This window comes from Cannabis sativa, chromosome 2 (genome assembly GCF_029168945.1).
Source record: "Cannabis sativa cultivar Pink pepper isolate KNU-18-1 chromosome 2, ASM2916894v1, whole genome shotgun sequence".
Classification (NCBI taxonomy): domain Eukaryota; kingdom Viridiplantae; phylum Streptophyta; class Magnoliopsida; order Rosales; family Cannabaceae; genus Cannabis; species Cannabis sativa.
In genome coordinates, this window is record NC_083602.1 from 2,015,718 (window position 1) to 2,035,798 (window position 20,081).

At 30.0% G+C, this 20,081-nt stretch overlaps 5 protein-coding genes across 6 annotated transcripts; all 5 read left to right on the forward strand.

Annotated features, from left to right (window-relative positions):
• Positions 1-2,260: 2,260 nt before the first annotated feature.
• On the forward strand, positions 2,261-7,826 carry LOC133034632 (uncharacterized). Its single transcript, XM_061109824.1, has 7 exons — positions 2,261-3,049; positions 5,633-5,770; positions 6,242-6,343; positions 6,445-6,594; positions 6,682-6,798; positions 6,873-7,242; positions 7,343-7,826. The coding sequence occupies exons 1-7, from the start codon at positions 2,846-2,848 to the stop codon at positions 7,423-7,425; spliced, it is 1,164 nt and encodes a 387-aa protein (XP_060965807.1). The 5' UTR covers positions 2,261-2,845; the 3' UTR covers positions 7,426-7,826.
• A 1,405-nt stretch (positions 7,827-9,231) lies between these two features.
• On the forward strand, positions 9,232-13,899 carry LOC115721240 (uncharacterized protein At5g43822). Of its 2 annotated transcripts, XM_030650498.2 has the most exons (7): positions 9,232-9,488; positions 11,823-11,982; positions 12,067-12,185; positions 12,280-12,459; positions 12,559-12,615; positions 13,443-13,507; positions 13,612-13,899. In XM_030650498.2, exons 2-7 carry the CDS (start codon positions 11,845-11,847, stop codon positions 13,650-13,652), a joined length of 600 nt encoding a protein of 199 aa, XP_030506358.1. In that variant the 5' UTR covers positions 9,232-9,488; positions 11,823-11,844; the 3' UTR covers positions 13,653-13,899. The 2 variants fall into 2 exon arrangements, with proteins under 2 accessions (XP_030506358.1, XP_060965808.1); XM_061109825.1 differs by lacking the exon at positions 9,232-9,488 and having other exon boundaries at positions 11,312-11,982.
• LOC115721239 (pentatricopeptide repeat-containing protein At5g08305) lies at positions 9,495-11,265 on the forward strand. Its single transcript, XM_030650495.2, has one exon. It carries the CDS (start codon positions 9,635-9,637, stop codon positions 11,231-11,233), a length of 1,599 nt encoding a protein of 532 aa, XP_030506355.2. The 5' UTR covers positions 9,495-9,634; the 3' UTR covers positions 11,234-11,265.
• Positions 13,900-14,309: 410 nt separating the features above from the next.
• LOC133034003 (uncharacterized) lies at positions 14,310-15,309 on the forward strand. The gene is made up of 2 exons (XM_061109037.1): positions 14,310-14,370; positions 14,600-15,309. Exons 1-2 carry the CDS (start codon positions 14,310-14,312, stop codon positions 15,307-15,309), a joined length of 771 nt encoding a protein of 256 aa, XP_060965020.1.
• Positions 15,310-16,299: 990 nt separating this feature from the next.
• On the forward strand, positions 16,300-17,470 carry LOC133034006 (AT-hook motif nuclear-localized protein 7-like). Its single transcript, XM_061109038.1, has 5 exons — positions 16,300-16,324; positions 16,424-16,494; positions 16,962-17,099; positions 17,189-17,356; positions 17,438-17,470. The coding sequence occupies exons 1-5, from the start codon at positions 16,300-16,302 to the stop codon at positions 17,468-17,470; spliced, it is 435 nt and encodes a 144-aa protein (XP_060965021.1).
• The last annotated feature ends 2,611 nt before the right edge of the window (positions 17,471-20,081 follow it).

Sequence of the window (20,081 nt, forward strand, 5' to 3'; positions counted from 1 at the left end):
CTCTCTCCTAGTCCCTCTCTTCTATTCTCAGCTCAACCACGACCAGGCCACGACGACCGTTAATAGTCGCCGATGGTCCAAAAAGACCATGGAAACCTAATCTCCAAGCCCAGAAACCTAAACCCAATGATCCCCTGAGTCTGCCTCTCTCTATTTCTCGATTTTAGGCTTCAATTTGGCCTCTCTGGTTGTTAACAAGCTAAAAGAACCTCGTTTCTAGATTGTGTCGAGAGCTTCCAGATCACGTAGTTCATTTTTCCATGCACCACCTTTGATCAAAGACGACCACCATGCACGTCAGTGCTCTTGCTAGGGTTCGATTTCTAGGAAGAATGAAGAAGAAAAAGAAAAAAAAGAGATTTTTTTTTTCTAATTTTAAAATATTTTAAGTTATTTTTTATAATATTTATATCATTAATATTAGGCGGACTAATGAAAATTTACTACGTGCTCTTGCATTAGACGAAGGTTTCAATCAGACAAAATAACTGTTAGCAAAATATTTATGCAACTATAATACAACTGTTGAGAAACATTAAAAATCAAAACAGTATTTCCACGTAAGTAACTCTATCTACATGTCTCTTTATGATTTAATATGAACAAATTCACTCTTAGAAATTTAGAAAATAACAATACACCAGGATAAACATTTTACTATAGTATTGATGTATTTTTTTTTTGGATTATACTTGATTGAATTGTTTGGGAACTCCAGTTCAACTTTTTGAGATCTGTCTTTCATGTATCTAAAAATTAAAGTCAGGACATAAGTTTTATGCAAATTAAACTGGATTTTCGGTTGAATTTTAGTTTCGTAGTAGTTTTTCTACACTTTTTTATGAATTCGAAACAACCCATGTTTTGATTGACTCTGGTCGTCTTCTCAGGCGAAGTCGCCAGAATTAATGGTGGTTCTCTTTCTGGTTGAATTTTCGTCTCGGTTGCTTTGGGTTGTTGTGTAGTTGCACGATGGTTGCGCGATAGTTGCCTACGAAACATGGGTCATGGGTTGAAGGTGTGTGTAAGTGGTATTTGTGTAATTTTTTTTATTTGGGCGGTATATTTATTTATTTGGCCAACTGGAAGTAGTTTTGTAATATTATTACTTTTTTTGGTTAAAATTGAAAAAAACCCTTGTTTATATAATCTCTAATCTGTGGGTCGAAATCTCAACTAATTCGGACCAAACCATTTGAGACCAGACCAAATAAATTTGGTATCAATGGTTTGATCAATCTGGACTGTTTATAATTCTCTGGTTCAGTCATAGTTTTAAAATTCTCGTCCGTAATTCAAACCAAACCCAAACCACTTTTCTTATTATTTACTTAATATAATTTTTTATTGAATATTGATATTTAAGAACTATATTAGGCATATTATTGTGTTAAGAATATTTATTTTCATTGCTTTAAAATAAAAATAATTCAGTAAAAAAATATTATAACATTTACAAATTACAAACTACAATTTCGAACCAAACCAATCTATTTTGAATTGGATTAGTTTGGTTTTACTTTGAATTTTAAAATACCAACATTACTTGTTTGGTTCTAAAAAAAATTAAAATTTTAATTTATGCCTGAAAAATTCAATTGACTCAAATTCATAAGATTTTAAGTACTGGTTGCGATATATAATCAGATTACTCGACTGCACTACTAGAAAAAGACCTTTAACTTCGGTTTTTATGCATATTCGTAACCGAAGTTGTTTGAGGCGAAGTCGTTTGTTTTAAAAAACCGAAGTTATAAGGGACACAAAATCAATTAATCTAATCAATTAAAATTTTCAAATTTTTTATTTTTTTTTTTCAAATATACTTACAAATATCTGCTTTTGGTATATATATTTTGGATTTTTTGATAACATTAAAAATAAATACACGATTTGATTTTTTTTTTTAAAAGATTTTAGGAATACATATTTGAATAACTATCTATGTTTGTCATTTTCCTACCCTAGAAAAAAAAAATTACAAAGAAGGAATAAAATCTCAACCAATTAATCTATATACATATTAAACGTAATACTTATAATGTAAGAATTCTCTGTAAATTTCTCTCTAAAATAAAGTAATTTAACAATTTGTCATGGTCAGTTTTTCACCCAAAAAAAAATACATTTACATTTTATTTTTATTTTATTTAGTATAATATATATAATTTTAAATTTTCTTCTTCATTCCTTTTCACATTATAAATACATAAAATATAAGAGACTTGTTTTGCTCCGTTAGTTGTTATGTAAATTTCTATATAGATTTTCGTAAAAATATAAAAAAGAAAAAAAATTGTTTTAAAATGTAAAAACAAAAATACCCTTAATATATATATATATATATATAAAATAAATAAGAAAATATATTTCATATTTTAAAATTATTACAATTAACCTAAAATGTATAGAGATAATATCAAAAAAACAAGGTGCATGAACTATATAGTATTATCATTACATACGTTACCTTTAATGGAAGAAAAAAAAAGGTGCAATATTTTCACATCTATTTTTTAATTATTTAAATATATATATAATGACAGCAAATTAACACCTGCTAATATTATATATATATATTTATTTAAAAAAAATCAAAGTAACGGTTGTTAATTTTTTTTCACCTCTTCTATGAAACGATACATACGTAGACACATACATGGTAATATTACATTAACACCAAATACCATTTATACACATACAAGTGGCCTATATATATGTATATATTTATATATATATAACACTCTTGTACTCACTCATTTCACTCATTGTTTTTTCTCTTTCTCTCTAGATCTTTGTTTTTGTCTCTTTTCATCTTCTTCTTTTTTCTTAGCCCTAGCTAGTAATGGAGATAGTTGAGATTATTTACATATATATTGATGAGATTTTTCCACCAAAACCCAAACCAAAAGAATTAACCAATAATTTGTTTGGACAGATTTTTGTGCCTGATGATGATGATGATGATGAAGAGAAGAAGAAAAATGGGTTTTGTATTAATCGAAACAAGTTTTTATCGGTCACTTATTTAAGACAAATAAGTGTTGGGGTAATTTTTATTTATTTATTTATTTTTTTCATTGTTTTAATTGATAATATATTGTGTCACACACTCACACATAGATCTATATATACATCTCATGAGTTGGTTTGATTTTGTTTTTGGATGAAATTTTTTATGGTTGATGATTATTATTATATATGTTAGATAATCGATTTAATTTGTATAGATCTATATGTTTTTATGTGTATAATATCGAAATTATTAGTACAAGATGGAAAATTATCATGTATATGAGTTAAGGAGTGTCTTTGCTTGTACATGAGCTAGGGCTTACTTTATGGACATTAAGAAAAATTATATTATATTAGAGAAAAATTATGATGAAATTATAATAATATGGATCGATATAATCAATTGATGTTGAGTTTGCTAGTGTGTTATTTGTGTGTGTGGTTAATTACTTTGAGTTATTGGATTTTACTTGATACATATTTAGAGAGAAAGAGAGAGTAATTAAGATTAATCTTGAATTTTTATTTTGTAAAATATAACTCAAAAAATGATCATGGTAATGTAAAAGTGAAAACAAAGTACCTTATAATCGATATTTTTTAAAATCTCTCATAAGTCTTTCTCGACACATGTACATTTGGGGGTGTTTATTATTATTACAACAATTATCAGATATTTTTTATACAAATATTATTTCACAATTATCCAAGTATAAGTCAATTATAACTTTTAGATAGAAAAGGGTTCGTATAGAAGAGAGTAGTGATTTTCTCTAAGTGAGAGAGAGAGAGTAGTGACTAATAATATGTGACATTTTTTCACCATTGCAAAAATTATATATAATACCACAAAAAAATCTCTTTTAATTATAAGTTTTTTTTTTGACTAAAAGTGAAAAAATTGTGACAAATTAAAAAAAAAAATAATTAATTTGTTGTGATTAAAAAGTCTGTAGCTAAAAGTATTAGTCACAAAAATCATAATGTGTTTTTAGTCACAATTGTGACTAATACTAAATTATGACAACTTGTATCTTAATACTGTATTTTAGTCATATTGTGGCTAAAAAGTCACATTTAGTCACAAAAAATTTATGACTAAAATGTAATTATTAAATATAATTTTTTTTTGATAGTGTATATCGGAAATAATTAGAGCAAACAGAATTTTAAAGATGAAAAAAAAAAGATGTATAACAAATGTTGAAATTAAGCTACACATAGAGTGACTAGATTAATAAAGCACCCAAATATATTAATTAAGATATTAAGGAGAGTGATGAATAATAACATTTCAAAACTAGACTTAAAAAAAATACACATAAACAAATTAAATTTAATAAATTAAGCATAAATTAATCACACAAACATATCTAACATATAGTGAAAGAGAAAATCACTAGATATAAGACATCTAAGAAAATAATTAAAGCATATATACAACAAAAATAAAATTAATTAAAAAGGTATGTAAAATGACACTTATTTGAACTCATAAACAACATGAAGAATATAAATGAATTTGGTTCTTTGTAAGAGGATTTAGCAAGTTTGATGTTTAGTTTTTTTGGAGTATTCCCTAATCTATGTATGTCGAATGACCAATGTGGATGAACATGGATTAACCCAGCATACTCTTCGAGTGGATAGAAAACTTGTATGGTTTGATGAGATTTCTTCTTTTATTGGAGTTTCTTAATTCTTGAAGTTGTATGACATTATGATTTATTTTTTCAATAAAATTATTCATTGACAAAAAAAAAATGACACTTATTTGAACTCATAAACAACATGAAGAATAAAAAATTAATACACAAATATGGGTTCTTTGGGGGATGAGACAACATAGAAGGATGTTTTGTGCTTTATTTTATACTAGTTTATTATTTTTATAGAAGAATGTTAGGGTTTTATTTTCATATTAGGCATACCTTAATAGAAATTTGTTAGGGTACTTTATCTTTAAACTAGTGTGCGTTAATAGAAAGATATGTTAGGGTTTTACGTACGTTAATAGAGAGATATATGCTAGGGTTTTATTTTTAAATTAACGTACTTTTATAGAACCATTTAGAATCTTATAAATATGGGAAGTATGTTATTCTATTTATAATAACGCTCTGATACTTCAATAAATAATTGTAATAGTTAACTAATAATTTAGTATTTTTACTAGATATGTCTTAAATTATATAGCTCTAATAATAATTATAAAACAATTCTATCTATAAATCATTAAATTGTCGCTGCTCATTAATTTTATATTGAGGTAAAGATTATATTTTTAGTACTTTTAGATTTTCTTACAGTCATATAAATGTATCATCATTTCTCAACATGTATTGTAGTAATAATCTATAAATACTATAAATAATTTATCACTACTAATTTATTAATGTAAGATTACTTGTAATACTAATTCATTAGTATAGTATATATTTAAATCTATGATCAAATAAAAAACATCATGATCTAATAAGAGCTAAATATTGTAATTGTTATCTTTGGTCTGAATTATAGTTATTATTAACTAATGATAATAACTAAATAGTTTATGTATATTTTTCGTATTTATTGTATAACTTTTTTACTTACATTTCTCTCTCTATATATATAGGTGTATGAACCAGTCTACACACTGATTCAACAAGCAAATTTAAACAAATATCTTCTGAAACCATATGAATCAAATTTTGAGTTGCAAATATGTTTGCATGAAGATGCTGAAGAAGACATCCAAAATGATGATTTTTCGGTACCAAATATATCTTACCAAAACTTAAACTTATAATATAATTACCAAATCTCTAGTGCACTTTTAAAATAATTATTTTGGTAGACCTGAAATTTATTTTCAACATCTATGAAAGTTTTTTAGTTCATTTTTTTTTTCTTCATAATTATGTATATTATAGTTAATTAAGACTAGCTTCCTTTAAATTTTTTAAAATTTTTAAACAATTACAGTACCAAAAATAAGGTTCAAATATTTAACTTGTTGCACTTGTAACTATTTTTTCTCATACATATGGTAATCAACTGTTTGAATCTTATTTTTAATTCTATTCTAAAAATTTACGAAACTCTTAAATAATTGTAACATATACAATTATAAAATAAAAAATTAAACTTAATATATTTCCAAAAAAATAAACCAAAACAACTATTCAAAAGATGTAGTTACTAATGATAATTTTTTTCTTTTTAATGTACAAATTAAAACTAGTACTCTGAAAACTATGCGATTGAAGCATTCCCGCTATCTTATCAACTACCAGTGGCAATGGCGCCTCCTCCTCCGATCCCAACTGCCCTTCGAAAGGGCAAGGTATATAATTTTCTTTGTAATAATAGTATTTTTGTTTAAATAATTTTTTTAATATTGTTCTTTAATACATGTATTTATGTATGATAATAATGATGATGAAGCGATGGAGAGCACCAAGACCTTATGTGATGAGGAAGAAAAAGAATATGCAACATTCTGCAAAGGTTGCTAAACTTGAAAAAGAAATCAATTGGCTCCAAGATTGGATTATTGAAGCTAGACCTCGCAAAGATGGCATTAGACATGATTATGTATGTGTATATATTATTATGATAATTAAATTAGCATTAATTAATTATATTTTACTTAATTATTCGTATGGTGTGACTATATTGCAGTATTACTACCATAAAGCATCGGGTCAAAGGTGTCGATCATTGGTTGAGGTTTATAGTTTCCATTCTTATGGATATCTCCCGAGAAAATCTGATCCAATCCAATCTAATCCATCTACAGTAAGACATATAACTTGATTTATTAATATAGTTATACAAAACGTTAATTTATTAATAGAGTTAAATTTAAATAGGTAATGCTAGAACAGTTGGAACAAAAGCCAGAACCAGAATCAGAACCGAAATCAGAACATGTTATGATGAAGAAAACCAATAGGAAGAAAAGGAGTTTTGATGACTATTCTTCTAGTCATGAATTATATCCAATAAATGAAAATAATGATCTTGTTGAAACTTCTTCATCATCAATTATTGATGAACCACCAATGTCTATTGAAGAATTTCTTAGAGATTCTTATAATAATCTCATGAATACACCTCCTAGCCCAAACTCATCATCTGAGTCTACACACATGGATAAAAAATATGTTGAAGACTTTCTTAGAGATTCATATAATAATCTCATCTATAGCATTCCTGCTTCAATGCAAAAATCATCCAAAGGTACACATTTTATCTAATATTATTCTTTTATTTTTTTTTAATAATAATAACTATTAATTTATTTTAATATTTTTTATTTTATTTATGTGTATCTTTTAAGGGTATAAGAAGAGGAGAGTTGCTCGTGAGAAGAAGAGTAGTGAAGAAAAATCAGTCCCTATGGATATAATAGTGATTGATTAAAGGGTCCATTTGTTTGCACTTAATGAAAATATATATCTGATTCAGTCAGTTCTGAAAGATGTATATTTCGATTGGTGAACGATGTCGTTTTTAGTTTTGTTTAAGTTATTTCGAACTTAATGTTTTTAGTTTATTTGAATAATTCAAAAGTGGATGGTTTTATATTATTATCATATAATCAATAAAATATTTATCGTGTTTGTCATTCTCTCAAAACCAAAATTACATACAAAGAATTATTAAAAGTAAAAATATTTAAAAAAGAAATGGAAAAGCTTTCTGTTCTCTTGTGGTCAGGGCCGGCCCTGAAACAAAGTGGGCCATAGGGGAAAAAAAAAATTTTGGGCCCTTATGTTAGAAAAAATGTGGTATTTTTCAAAATTGGTAAAAAAAAATTTATATTTTTAAAAAGGGAAAAAAAAAATTGGGCCCCTGGGCTGGGTGGGCCCTAGGCACAGGCCTAGCCCGCCTATGCCCAGGGCCGGGCCTGCTTGTGGTGTATTTGGTTTCGTCGTAATTTATGGGTTTAGAACTACAAAATGCTTGACATGAAAGGAGTTCTTGGTTGGGCTCTTTCTTTTGCCCACAATTTCCAAGAGGCGAACAAGACGATCTTCTCGAATTACTTATGTCCCTCGTCCTCTTGCTAATGTTCAGGCTCCAATTTGGGCTATGGTGCGGTGATCCATGACCATTTGGTTGTATGTTTGGCCTCGAATGCTACTCTAGCATTCGAGACTATCTCACCGCCAGTGGTTGAAGCTCTTTCCATTCTCCATGGTCTCTAATTGTGTACTCAATCGATTTGGCTACCGTGAGATTGAAGTTGAGATAGATTGTCAAAGAATTGTGGTACTTTTCAGTGAGAATGGTCTTTGTTTGGAATAGTATTTTGAATTAAAATCTCTAATGTAAGCTCAGGGCCGGCCCTCAAATGTAGTGGGCTATAGGGTAAAAATTATTTTTGGGCCCTTATTTAGAAAAAAAATGATATTTTTCAAAATCAGCAAAAAAATTGTGTAATTTTAAAAGGGCAAAATTTTTTTTTGGACCCCTAGACTAGGTGGGCCCTAGGCACAGGCCTAGCCCGCCTATACCCAGGGCCGGCCCTGTAGCTCATATATATTTGTGTATATTGTTATATAAAGTTTGATCCAAATAAAATCATCATTTTAATAATTGTGAGTCATTAGTTATTAAATGGATCAAATTTTATATAACAACACAAACAAATACATATAAATGCTATTAGAGATTTTAATCCAATACAGTGTTACAAGATATTCATAAGATTTGTCTTAGCTTTACATTCTTAATTTGTTTTTAAATTTTATAACCGTTTTACAAACTCTATTATTCATAAACTTGCTAAGATAACACTCTCTCTTGATGTTGCGAGAGTTTGATGGTCAAGTTTATCTGAGTTTATAATTATACAAGTCTTTTTGACTATTTTTAGCAATGGCCTAATGAATATTTCTTCTATTAAAAAAAAACTCATGCATTCTAAAATTCTTATACAACAAATTAAATAGACTTATGGATGTGAGACACATTCTATTTAAGTTTGGGGACTTACGTAATATAAAATAAATTTACGAATTTAAGTACAACATAAAAATATTAGACCTACAATTGTGTTGGGTATAACTTTAAAATATTAGCACGATACGATATGATTCATATTTTTTATGGCACAATACTAACATGATTTATATTTTGAAAAACACAATATAATATGAGTCGATCTAATACGATATACAGGACTATTAATACTCTATCAATATAGCAAGTTGGAATGATTAGCAAAATTTTAGGTTAAAATTTTAATGCCACATAATTTATTTTTGAAGAAAAAACAAATATTTTTGAAAAAAAATTCACTCTTAAATAAAAAAAAAAATTGAAATTTTCACTAGTGTAAAAACTCTTAATTAAATCAATCAAAATTTGTGAGAAGCTATATTCAATTGTGAAGAAAGTATATCAACCCTCAACGACGGCTACTCCGTTCACCATCTCTACTCTCCGGCTTCTCACGCAGTGACTCAACACTCATATAGGTCAGTATCATCACTTCTCCATCTTCTCTTTTTCTGTTTCATTATTCTCTCTTCTCTTTCTCAAATTCCTTAATTTTGTTTACCTCAAATCAATATCATATCACTAACAATAAAAATCCTTCCTTTAATGTTGAAACTGACCAAAAATGGCGAAAATCCTCATACCCCTTTTAGACAGATGTCAATCCATGTCTGAACTTAAGCAAATTCATGCTCTGTTACTCACTTTTGGCCTCTACCAACAAGACCAATATTCCTCAAAAATCTTATCTTTTTCTGCTATTTTTGATTCCCCTAATGCTGATTACTCCTATCGTTTCTTATCATTGCAACTCTCTAATCCCTCAACGTTTGATTGGAATACCGTTATAAGAGGTTACTCCAAGAGCCGTAATCCAAACCGGTCTATATCGGTTTTCATCCAAATGTTGAGAGGTGGGTTCTCGCCTGATCATTTAACATACCCTTTTCTTGCTAAGGCTGCGGCTTCATTGATGAAGCTAGAACTTGGTGTGGCTGTTCATGGTCACATATCCAAACATGGGTTTGAATCAGATAGGTTTATTGGGAATTCAATGATTCATATGTATGCTTCTTGTAGGGATATTACTTATGCACGTAAGGTGTTTGATAATATGTTTAAGAAAAATTTAGTTTCGTGGAATTCTATGGTTGATGGGTACGCGAAATGTGGCGATGTGAACTCGGCGCGGGGAGTGTTTGAATTGATGGAGGAGAGGGATGTTGTGTCTTGGAGTTCTTTGATTGATGGGTATGTTAAGGCTGGGGAATATGTTGAGGCTTTGAAGCTGTTTGAGCTAATGCAATGTGAAGGGCCCGAAGCGAATGAGGTTACTATGGTGAGTACTTTGTGTGCTTGTGCTCACTTAGGTGCCCTTGAGCAAGGAAGGGCAATGCATCGTTACATTGTTGAGAACAAGTTGTTGTTAACCTTGGTGCTGCAAACGTCGCTTGTGGACATGTATGCGAAATGTGGTGCGATAGATGAGGCTTTGAGTGTGTTTCGTGGGGTTTGGACACGAAGAACAGATGTGTTGATTTGGAATGCGATGATTGGAGGACTTGCAACTCATGGATTTGTTAAAGAGTCTCTTGACTTGTTTGATGAAATGCGAACGATTAGAATTGTCCCGGATGAGATTACTTATCTGTGCTTGCTAAGTGCTTGTGCTCATGGTGGATTAGTGAAAGAAGCTTGGTACTTCTTTGAGTGTCTTGATAAACACGCTATGACACCGAAGAGCGAACACTATGCTTGTATGGTGGATGTTTTGGCACGAGCGGGAGAAGTTGATAAGGCATTTCGATTTATCAACCGAATGCCAATAAAGCCAACAGCCTCAATGTTAGGTGCTTTGCTAAATGGTTGTATGAACCATGGAAAATTTGATCTGGCAGAAATAATCGGAAGGAAGCTAATAGAGATTGAGCCAGATCATGATGGTAGATATGTAGGATTGTCAAATATTTACGCTGTCTCCAAGCGTTGGGATGATGCAAAAAGTTTGAGGAAAACCATGGAGAAGAGAGGAGTTAAGAAATCCCCTGGTTTTAGCTTTGTGGAGGTTTCTGGACTGCTTCATAGATTCATTGCCCATGATAATGTTCATCCCGAGTCTAAGCAAATTTATTCATTCCTGAATTTTATGACAAATCAAATCAAATGTGATGTTATCTTTGAAAATCAAGACTTCATCTTACCAGTGGAAGATTTTTGCTTTTAGTCTTGAGACAAATATACTAGTTATTTTCTTTCTTTTGTCATTTATTTTTAGAGCGCATAGATGGGATAATAAATAGAAATCAATGTGAATAAGAATTACATGAGCCACCCTATTCTTCCTTTTCTTATTTATTGGAACAAAGTGACCAGAACTATGATTATTAGCTGATAACATCGAACGCCTTCAATGTCTAAGAAAACTATAGCATCAGCTGTGATCAGAGAAATCGATATGCCAGCTGCAGCAGCAAGATAAAAATCTTCCATCTGGTACTAACATGGCCAGTTTTCCAGCTTCCCTTCCATGTTCAAGCAGTCGGGTTCGTAAACAAGTATACCAAGCATTCTTCAACTTGCAATAGCTTTTATGAGTCTGAGGGAATCAAGAGATATCTTCTGTAAATTTTGTATTGAAGATGTTTTGATTGCAGACAATGAGAAGTAGGGATATAACAGTGATTTAAATTGTACTCATTTTAAAAACTATGTGGTTCTCTACACCATTTCAGTTGCAAGTATCTGATTTCTATGGTCTTAATCTCTTTTCAGTTTTCCTTCTATAACTATGCAAATTTATTTTCGGGTTTTAGGTCTTATTATCAAGGTTACAAAATGAATATGGACATGATGATAAAGACATTACAGAAACGATTCAAGAAAGTTCGGGATGAAATGGAACGGTGGGAAGAACTTCAATCTCGTTTAGTTTCTCAATTCAGCAATGCAGCCTCCATCATCGGCCGATTGGAAGTAAGTTTACCGAATTTTTTTACTCTTCAAATTTAATCACTTTTTACTTAATTTTTTAAAATTATTATTGCTGAATAAATAAAGGTGCTCAAGGATATCAAGAATTATGGTAATTTGAGTTGTATCGATGGCATTCAAGAAGCTGTGTTGAATAAGCAAATGGATTCATTACAGAATCTTTTTCTTTTGATGAAAGACACACTGTAAGAACATTTTTCTTTTTAAATAAATTTTGTTCTCCATTGTTTAGTGAAGAGTTATTGAAAGTGAACATTCGAATGCCAATTCCAATTTCAGGGAAGAGCTTCATGGCATTACTTTGTCTCTCGGGAAAATTCATCGCGATGCTAGGCAATTGATTGAAGGAGGGTCTAATCAGCTTGGTTCGAAACAGTTGCATCTACAGATTGGTGTAAAACCTACTCTTGCTTATTGCTTAGACGGGCTTAAACAACTTCACGAAATGCATCAATCCGAGTATAGAACTACTACCATTTTTGTATTAAAAATCAACATTTGTATCTGTTTGAGTTGAACCACTTCACATTAAACCCACCTTGTTTTCTCATATTTCAGGTACAATCTTAAAACATCCTTGTTCTCAGGACTTTCAGTACTTACCTTGAAACCCAAGTAAGTAAACTCCCTGGTTCTTTTCACTTGCTTCTTATCTCAGCTCTCTGAAACTAATTTAAAAAGTAGTGTGCTTTTGATTTGAGCTTGAATTCCTATCTTACCTCATTGAACTCAATAACATAATAAGTGGGTGAAGAATATGTATTATGTACATCTCATAAGCTTCTGAAATATGCAGTGTTAGGTAGTTTTCGGTAGTAAATATGAGCCGGACTTTTTGACACGGTATAAAACCAGCACGAGCACAACCCAAAACGAAAAAATATGGGCTTAAACACGGTTTGACATGACAAACCTGAAATCACGTAAGCACGAATAGGTTAGCTCGAAAGCATAACACATAATTTGATAGTAATAACAATAATAAATATTTATTTATCAATTAAAATGATAGTGGTGTTCAAATTATAATAATTATACATTTTTTTTATGATTGTGTGTAACTACTTTTGAAAAAATATAGAATAATAATTAAAACTATAAAATACACATATTTTAGTATTTCACTCATCAATTTTAATAAAAATGCAAAAATATAGAGCATGAATTTAAACCCGTATAAGAACACAGGTTGGCTTATTTAAGAAAAATAGGTTGGTAGGAATAAAACACGGCACGAAATTACTAAACTTGCAGGCCGTGCCGAGTTTACTCTATAAAATTAGATATTTGCAACCCAACATTTATATTGGGTTGGTAAAAATATACTATAACCCGACAAAACCGATCGATGTACACCCCGGTTTTCGGTATGTTAGCCTAAACAGTTGTGTGTTAGTGTTAAATGCCCTTTTACTAACTATGGTTTTGTTCATAAATTGCAGTCCAAACGATCTAAGTACACTGCAGCAACTCTTGATCGATCAACCGAACATACCGAAAGAGGAAGGTATTATTATGGACTATGGAGCACTCTCAAACTTAACAAGTTACAATTTTGATTATTTGCTCTTGTTTATCTGATTTTTGCTTTGTCTTTTAACTCTTTTGCAGTTGAAACCCTCTTTCAAAATATATTTGCAGAAGATGATTAGATTCTAAAGGAAGAGTTTAATAATTTTGATGGTATTAGTGAATTTAGATTATTACTTAATCCTATTCTTTTATGTTATGGTTAGTTTAATTGAGTAATTTGTTGCTGGTTTTTCTTACATATAATATACACTAAGAAATATTTTCTACCAATGAAATAGTATTCTTTTATTTTTTATTTTTCTCTATTTTACATTTGACTTTTAAGATGGTATTTATAATTTTATATCAGTATCACTTTTCTATCAACATCAACAACAAGGCGTTAATTTAATACAATTTCTTAATCACTCATCAAAAAGTAAAAAATGAATTAATTGGTAATTTACTTTTTCATCTTTATTAATGGTTAACTAGGATTTTTGGTTTCTGAAATTTTAACATGTGTTAAATCATGCTATGTTAAAAGTTTCATCCAAAGTAGTAAAATTGTTAAATTTAAAGATTTTTGTTTAATTTTATTAACATAAGTTTATAGTTTGGTATATGTTAAAATTTGGGAGACACGATGGGGTAGTATCAAAATTTGGGGCATGATTTAGTACATGATCAATTGTTATGTTAGTAAAATTTAATGGAATTAGATAAGAGTTTTTGAATCTAATAATTTTAATAGTTTAGAAGAAATTAAAAAGATCGGGGCATATGTAGATCCGTATATGCATTCGGGTCACCTTGAGTTACAAGACAAAACAGTTCACAGTCTCTTTCGTTTGGATGGTAAGGAGTGAGACATGGAAATCATAAATGACTTGTTCTCTGCCCGAGACAGGGCTCTTATTACATCTATACAGTTGAGCTCAAACAATCATAGTGATTGCTAGTCTTGGAGGTTCGAGAAGAGTGGTCTATTTACTGTAAAAAGTGTGTATCGGTTCTTGGAAAATCTCAAGTATGATTGGGTGGGTGATACAACACTAATTTTTGGAGGAAAATGTGGACATTAAAGATTCCCCAAAGGTTAGTAATTTTGCTTGGCCAGCAGTTTCGGGTACCCTCCCAACCTGTTTGCAACTTCTCAAGCGTCATGTGGTTATTAGTCCCATTTGTCCGATATGTCAGGAGGCTGAGGAATCTACTTTTCATGCTCTAGTGGGTTGTTGTTTTGCTCGAGCCTGTTGGAATAGATCTTTGGTTAGTATTTGTAGTTGGTCAGCGGATAGTTTTGGCTCTTGGTTTCAAGCTCTTTCGGCAAGGATCAGCTCTCAAGCATTGGAGGAAGCGGCAATGGTTACATGGAGTATCTGGAAGGCCCGTAATGAGGTTGTTTGGCAACAAAAATCTCCTACTGCTGCATCAGTGGTTTTGTCGGCAAGATCATTCCTTGATCAATTTCGTTTTGCACAGTCACGGACGACGAGTTCGTTGTCTAACAGTTCGATAGGACTGTCTTCACGTGTGCATTGGATTACACCAATTTCTGATCAGATCAAGGTCAATGTTGATAGTGCTCTATTTAATGATGTTAGCCGTTTTGGGATGGGTTGCTTAGCCTGTAACCATGTTGGTCAAGTTCTCGAGGCCTTCACTAGTAGCAGGGAGGGAATTGTTGGGCCAGAGATTGCCGAAATCATCGGGATCAAAGAGGCCGTAAACTGGATCCAACGTCATAATTTGCAAAATGTTTTGCTAGAAACTGATAGTCTTGTCTGTGTTTAGGCTATCCATAGTGAGTTGCATATACCATCTAAGTTCGTTTACTGGTTAATGCTTGTACAATTGTTTTATCTTCTTTGAGTCATGTTGCTATTCAGTTTGTTGAATGATCTGTGAACAAAGCCGCCCATTGTTTGGTGCGTAGCTCTTGTTTTTCCCCAAGTCTTACTTTTCAGGATTATCAGTTAAGTCCTGAATTGCGTAATATTGTACCGGTTAATGAAAGTTTACTCTTATTCAAAAAAAAAGAAAAAAAGAAAAAAAAAACGATCGAGACATAATTTGACACATAAGAGCATCTTGAACAAGAATGAAGTAAAGACTAAAAAGTATATATTTATTAAAAAAGACTAAAGAGTATCTAGTAATTAGCATACTAATCTTGAAAATAATAAAAATTTAATTTGTCAAAAAAAATTTGAATACCTATAATTGTTCACAAATTATAGGAAAATTTTACAATGTACCTTTATCTATTTTAGCATTCAAGAGATTTTTCACTCTAATTTTCTTTTTTATGGTAGTGCACATCATAATAATTTAAGATAAAAAAATTAATTCATTGAAAATAAGGTTCAAACTATTTGTTGCATGCATGCGTGATTTATTGCTAACTATATTATAAATTATTTTGAATTTCTTAAAATTTTACAAAAATTAGAGTAAAAAGTTTTTATGAATGTCAAAATAGATATAGGTGTATTGGTGTACTATTTTAAGAAGTGTGCACCGCAAATTATATAATTATTATAAGTAATATAATTAGCGAGCTAGTCATAAAATCTACACTCAATTTTTTTTTTCTTTTAGTTTAAAAAAATCGTTCATATATATTTAAAACAAATATCTTGACTCAAATTTAATTTAATTTTATTCTTTTTAAATATATATTTTTTTTGAAAATCTTAATTTTAATATCTTTTTATATTTTAAAAACAAATGTATATATACTGTACATTAGAGTACGAATTTATTTGAGTACTGGCAATAACCATGGACACGCCTCCAAATAACAATGGTATATTTTCTTTCTCAATCTTAATTTCCAACAAAACCAAATTAACCATGTAATTATATAATTTATTATTATTATTATTTTCTTGTTTTATTTTTATAGGTACTTCATCATCTAATAATTCATATGGAAATAATTTCACCACTCATAAAATAACTGTAACTGAGGGTCAGGTAATAATAATAAGGGTAAATATCATTTTGGATCCTCTGTTTTGCAAAAATTACCAATTAGACCCTGTATTTTATTAAATGACAAAATGGACCCTGTATTTTCTAAAATAGTACAAATAGGACACTGAATTGATTTTTTGTCAAAATAAAATTTAATTATAATCCGATCTAAAAGTGCTATGACAAAACTGTTTACATTTTTTGTAATTGTTCGTATTAAGCATTGTCTTCAAGTTGGTTGTATTAAAAAAAGTTGTCAAAAATTAAGCTCAGGGTCCTATTTTTACTATTTTAGAAAATACAGGATCCATTTTGTCATTTAATAAAACACAGGGTCCAATCTGTAACTTTTGCAAAACACAAGATCCAAAATGGTATTCACCCTAATAATAATAATAATAATGATTAATTTTTGTTCTAATTGAAAAAATATAACTTAATTATTGAATTTTTTGTGTAATTTTTAGGACGTTGTGAGCATAATGAAAGATTTTGCTATGAATTATGAACCAAATTCATTATTGACTGTTTTTTCTGCTAATGGCTCAACATCTTTAGTAGACATTATTAATTGTGGTGACTATAACCAAATCAACAGATATGAGGTACATTAATATTTCCTTTCTTTATTAAAGAAAATCACAATTTTTTATTTTGTTGATTTTAATCACAATTGATTTTTGATTTGTTGTAGGGTGTTTTTAGAATTATGTCTGTGTCTTGGACAGTTGAACTTGATTCAAATCATAGTCCTGAGAATTATGGTATGTCAACATCATTGAAAGTTTTATTGAACAATTTAGATACAGGCAAAGCTTTTGGTGGAATTGCAGAACAATTAGTTGCTGCTACACCTATTAAGGTAATGGGTAACATTATCAACTTTTTTATTCATGTAATTTTTGTTTTAAGTAATGATAATTAAATTGTTTTGATGTGTCAGATTTCTGTTGGGAGTTTCAAAAGAAGAGATTAGTATGCCATTAGAGGAGGAAATACCAAAAACAAACACATCTTCATAGTGTTATTAACTTCATATTAGTTCTTCTAAATTAGTAGTTAGTGCTTCTTTCTATACCATTTAGCTCTCATTTGTTTTACCAAAGTATATATATGGAGCCTTGACATATTTCAATGAATTGAGAAGATTGTTTTTTTTAAGAAAAGGCGTTAATATTAAAAAAAGTTAGACTTCGGTCATTACAAAAAAAGTCTAAAGGTATGGTTTTGACATCTAACTAATCATATTAATTGTGGGTAAAAGTTTACTGGTTTATATTATAAACCAAAAAATGACAAGATTGAACTACATTAGAAAAGACACAACTCACAAATAAAGAAGAAGTGCTTAAACAGTGATCAGAATAGTTTTCAATTTCTCATCTGGACTTCACTCCATTAAGAAACTTCATCATCACTTGCGAATCACTTTCTACAATAACAAAATTGCACCCGTTTTCCACTGCCTTTTCCAACGCCAAACAACAAGCAGCAACCCCGCCATATAAAATATCTGTAAAATCAAGTCTTGTACAGTTTGATCACTTTTAAGATGGTATTAGTATAGTGTCTTTTATGAAATTATATCAGTCTCTCTCCATTGGAAGAAGCTCGAAGAACAAACAAAATAAGCACAATTTCATTTTAATAAAATAGATGCTAAAAGTCCCACATGGGAAATATAAACAACATTTAAGTGGTATATTGTAGCTTAGAAAAGAGAATAGCTCGCCGGGCTTAGTAACGTGAGCCTGTAACTCAAGTGAGGGCATGTGGGAGATGGGACATTTGGTTAGCCCATTGGGCCGGATCCAGTGTTAGCTACTTACTGGCCTGCCCGTTCCAAGCTGGGAGTTGGGCTCTGTGGTTTGGACGAAAGTCTGGCCCACTGGGCTCCTAGAGTGGAGGGTAATGCGTGAGGCTGGCTTCACAGAGCAGCGAACACCTCCCGCTCTCGGCAGTGGAAGGATAACGGGCCGGTGCTACCTGGGCCCATCATGGTTCACTGGGCTGACCATAATCGGACCATCTCTTTTTGGATTTCAAAATATCAATAGAAGTTATTCTTTTCACAGAACCTGAATTTTTTGTTTTTAAGATGTGAATATATTCCGTACTATATAACTTTTACTTATTCCATTCGTTGTTAGACTTACAACAAATTCAGATCAAAAAAATCATTTAAAATGTTAACTTTTTCATTAGTCATAACACCTCAATGTGGTGTTATCATTTATTAAAACAAACATGACTATAACCACAATTAGCTGATCAACAAAAGAGTTGTGGGATTGTAATTTACAATTAAAAGTATACTACAAAAATGATTAGGTACATGAAAGTTGAACTTTAAACTGAAAAAAGAGTCAATACAAAAATTACAGTGTTTGTCAAATTGCCAAAATCTGCATATTATGTAATAAGTAAATGCAGGTTATAATCACCACATTAAGGTGTTATGACTGATGAAAAAGTTTAGCATTTTAAATGATTCTTTTGGTCTGAGTTTATTTAAAGTCTAGCAACCAATTGAAGAATATATATATATCTATTCTATATAAAGTGTGTCTATATAACCGAATTCTTGGTTTATGAGAAATTCATGGGTGACTTTTTATTTATATTAAAAATAAAATGATTTATTATTAAAAATAAAATAATTTTTGAGATCTATCTATATATCTATATCTATATCTATATCTATATATCCATATAAAAGAGAGATATGAGGCGGTGATGTGGCATTCTAAAATCTTTCTATTCAATCTTATTTGTTCTCTCCTTAATTATCTTATTTTTTAATTTTTTAATAGTTTTATAAAAATATTATCACACCTTCTTAGCTTTTTGACTCTATTTTTATTTTTTTTTAATATTTTATTAATTAAAAAATTAATTAATATTAAAAAATATATATAACTAAGATATTTGGCATGAACGTGTATATATAACCATTTTTTAATTTATAAATTTTTGCTAGACATATATATATTAAAAACAAAATAGGCTAAACATAATTATATATAACTTAAAATTATATTTTTATCAATCTTAATTTCTTTATTTTTCATCTTTTGAGATTGTGGTTAGCAATTGTATATAATGCAATTGCAAATCTACCAAGAATACACATACATCTACTCAGAGATAGAATGACCAACAAAAGAAAAGAGTTGGTTTGGCATTCCTTTTAATATCACTTCCTTTTATTCTTTTACATTATCTTTATGTTATGTTATTTCATCTTATATATATTTTTTGAGCAATTTGCGGCGAAACCCCCTTATGTTTTGATTTTTATACACTTAACCCCCTTATCTTTATTTTTGGTGGCAAAACCCCCTTATGTTTTAATTTTTATACACTTAACCCCCTTATCTTTTTTTTTGGTGGCAAAACCCCCTTATGTTTTAATTTTGATACACTTAACCCCTTTATTTTTTTTTTTGTGGCAAAACCCCCTTATGTTTATTTTTTTGCAAATTTGACACGCCAGTTAAATATTACCGTTAAATATCAACTGGATGACCACTGTATACACCTTTGTATATGTAACGGTAAAACCTCGAAGTCGATACAGTAGTAAT

Coding starts and splice junctions, on each gene's coding strand:
- LOC133034632 (XM_061109824.1), top strand. CDS start 2,846: ATGGAGATAGTTGAGATTATTTACATATATATTGATGAGATTTTTCCA. Junction 6,595..6,681: donor ATGGCATTAGACATGATTAT/GTATGTGTATAT, acceptor ACTATATTGCAG/TATTACTACCATAAAGCATC. Junction 7,243..7,342: donor AATGCAAAAATCATCCAAAG/GTACACATTTTA, acceptor GTATCTTTTAAG/GGTATAAGAAGAGGAGAGTT.
- LOC133034003 (XM_061109037.1), top strand. CDS start 14,310: ATGCATTCGGGTCACCTTGAGTTACAAGACAAAACAGTTCACAGTCTC. Junction 14,371..14,599: donor CAGTCTCTTTCGTTTGGATG/GTAAGGAGTGAG, acceptor TGGACATTAAAG/ATTCCCCAAAGGTTAGTAAT.
- LOC115721239 (XM_030650495.2), top strand. CDS start 9,635: ATGGCGAAAATCCTCATACCCCTTTTAGACAGATGTCAATCCATGTCT.
- LOC115721240 (XM_061109825.1), top strand. CDS start 11,761: ATGGTCTTAATCTCTTTTCAGTTTTCCTTCTATAACTATGCAAATTTA. Junction 12,616..13,442: donor GTACTTACCTTGAAACCCAA/GTAAGTAAACTC, acceptor CATAAATTGCAG/TCCAAACGATCTAAGTACAC. Junction 13,508..13,611: donor GAACATACCGAAAGAGGAAG/GTATTATTATGG, acceptor ACTCTTTTGCAG/TTGAAACCCTCTTTCAAAAT.
- LOC133034006 (XM_061109038.1), top strand. CDS start 16,300: ATGGACACGCCTCCAAATAACAATG. Junction 16,325..16,423: donor CACGCCTCCAAATAACAATG/GTATATTTTCTT, acceptor TTATTTTTATAG/GTACTTCATCATCTAATAAT. Junction 17,100..17,188: donor ACCAAATCAACAGATATGAG/GTACATTAATAT, acceptor GATTTGTTGTAG/GGTGTTTTTAGAATTATGTC.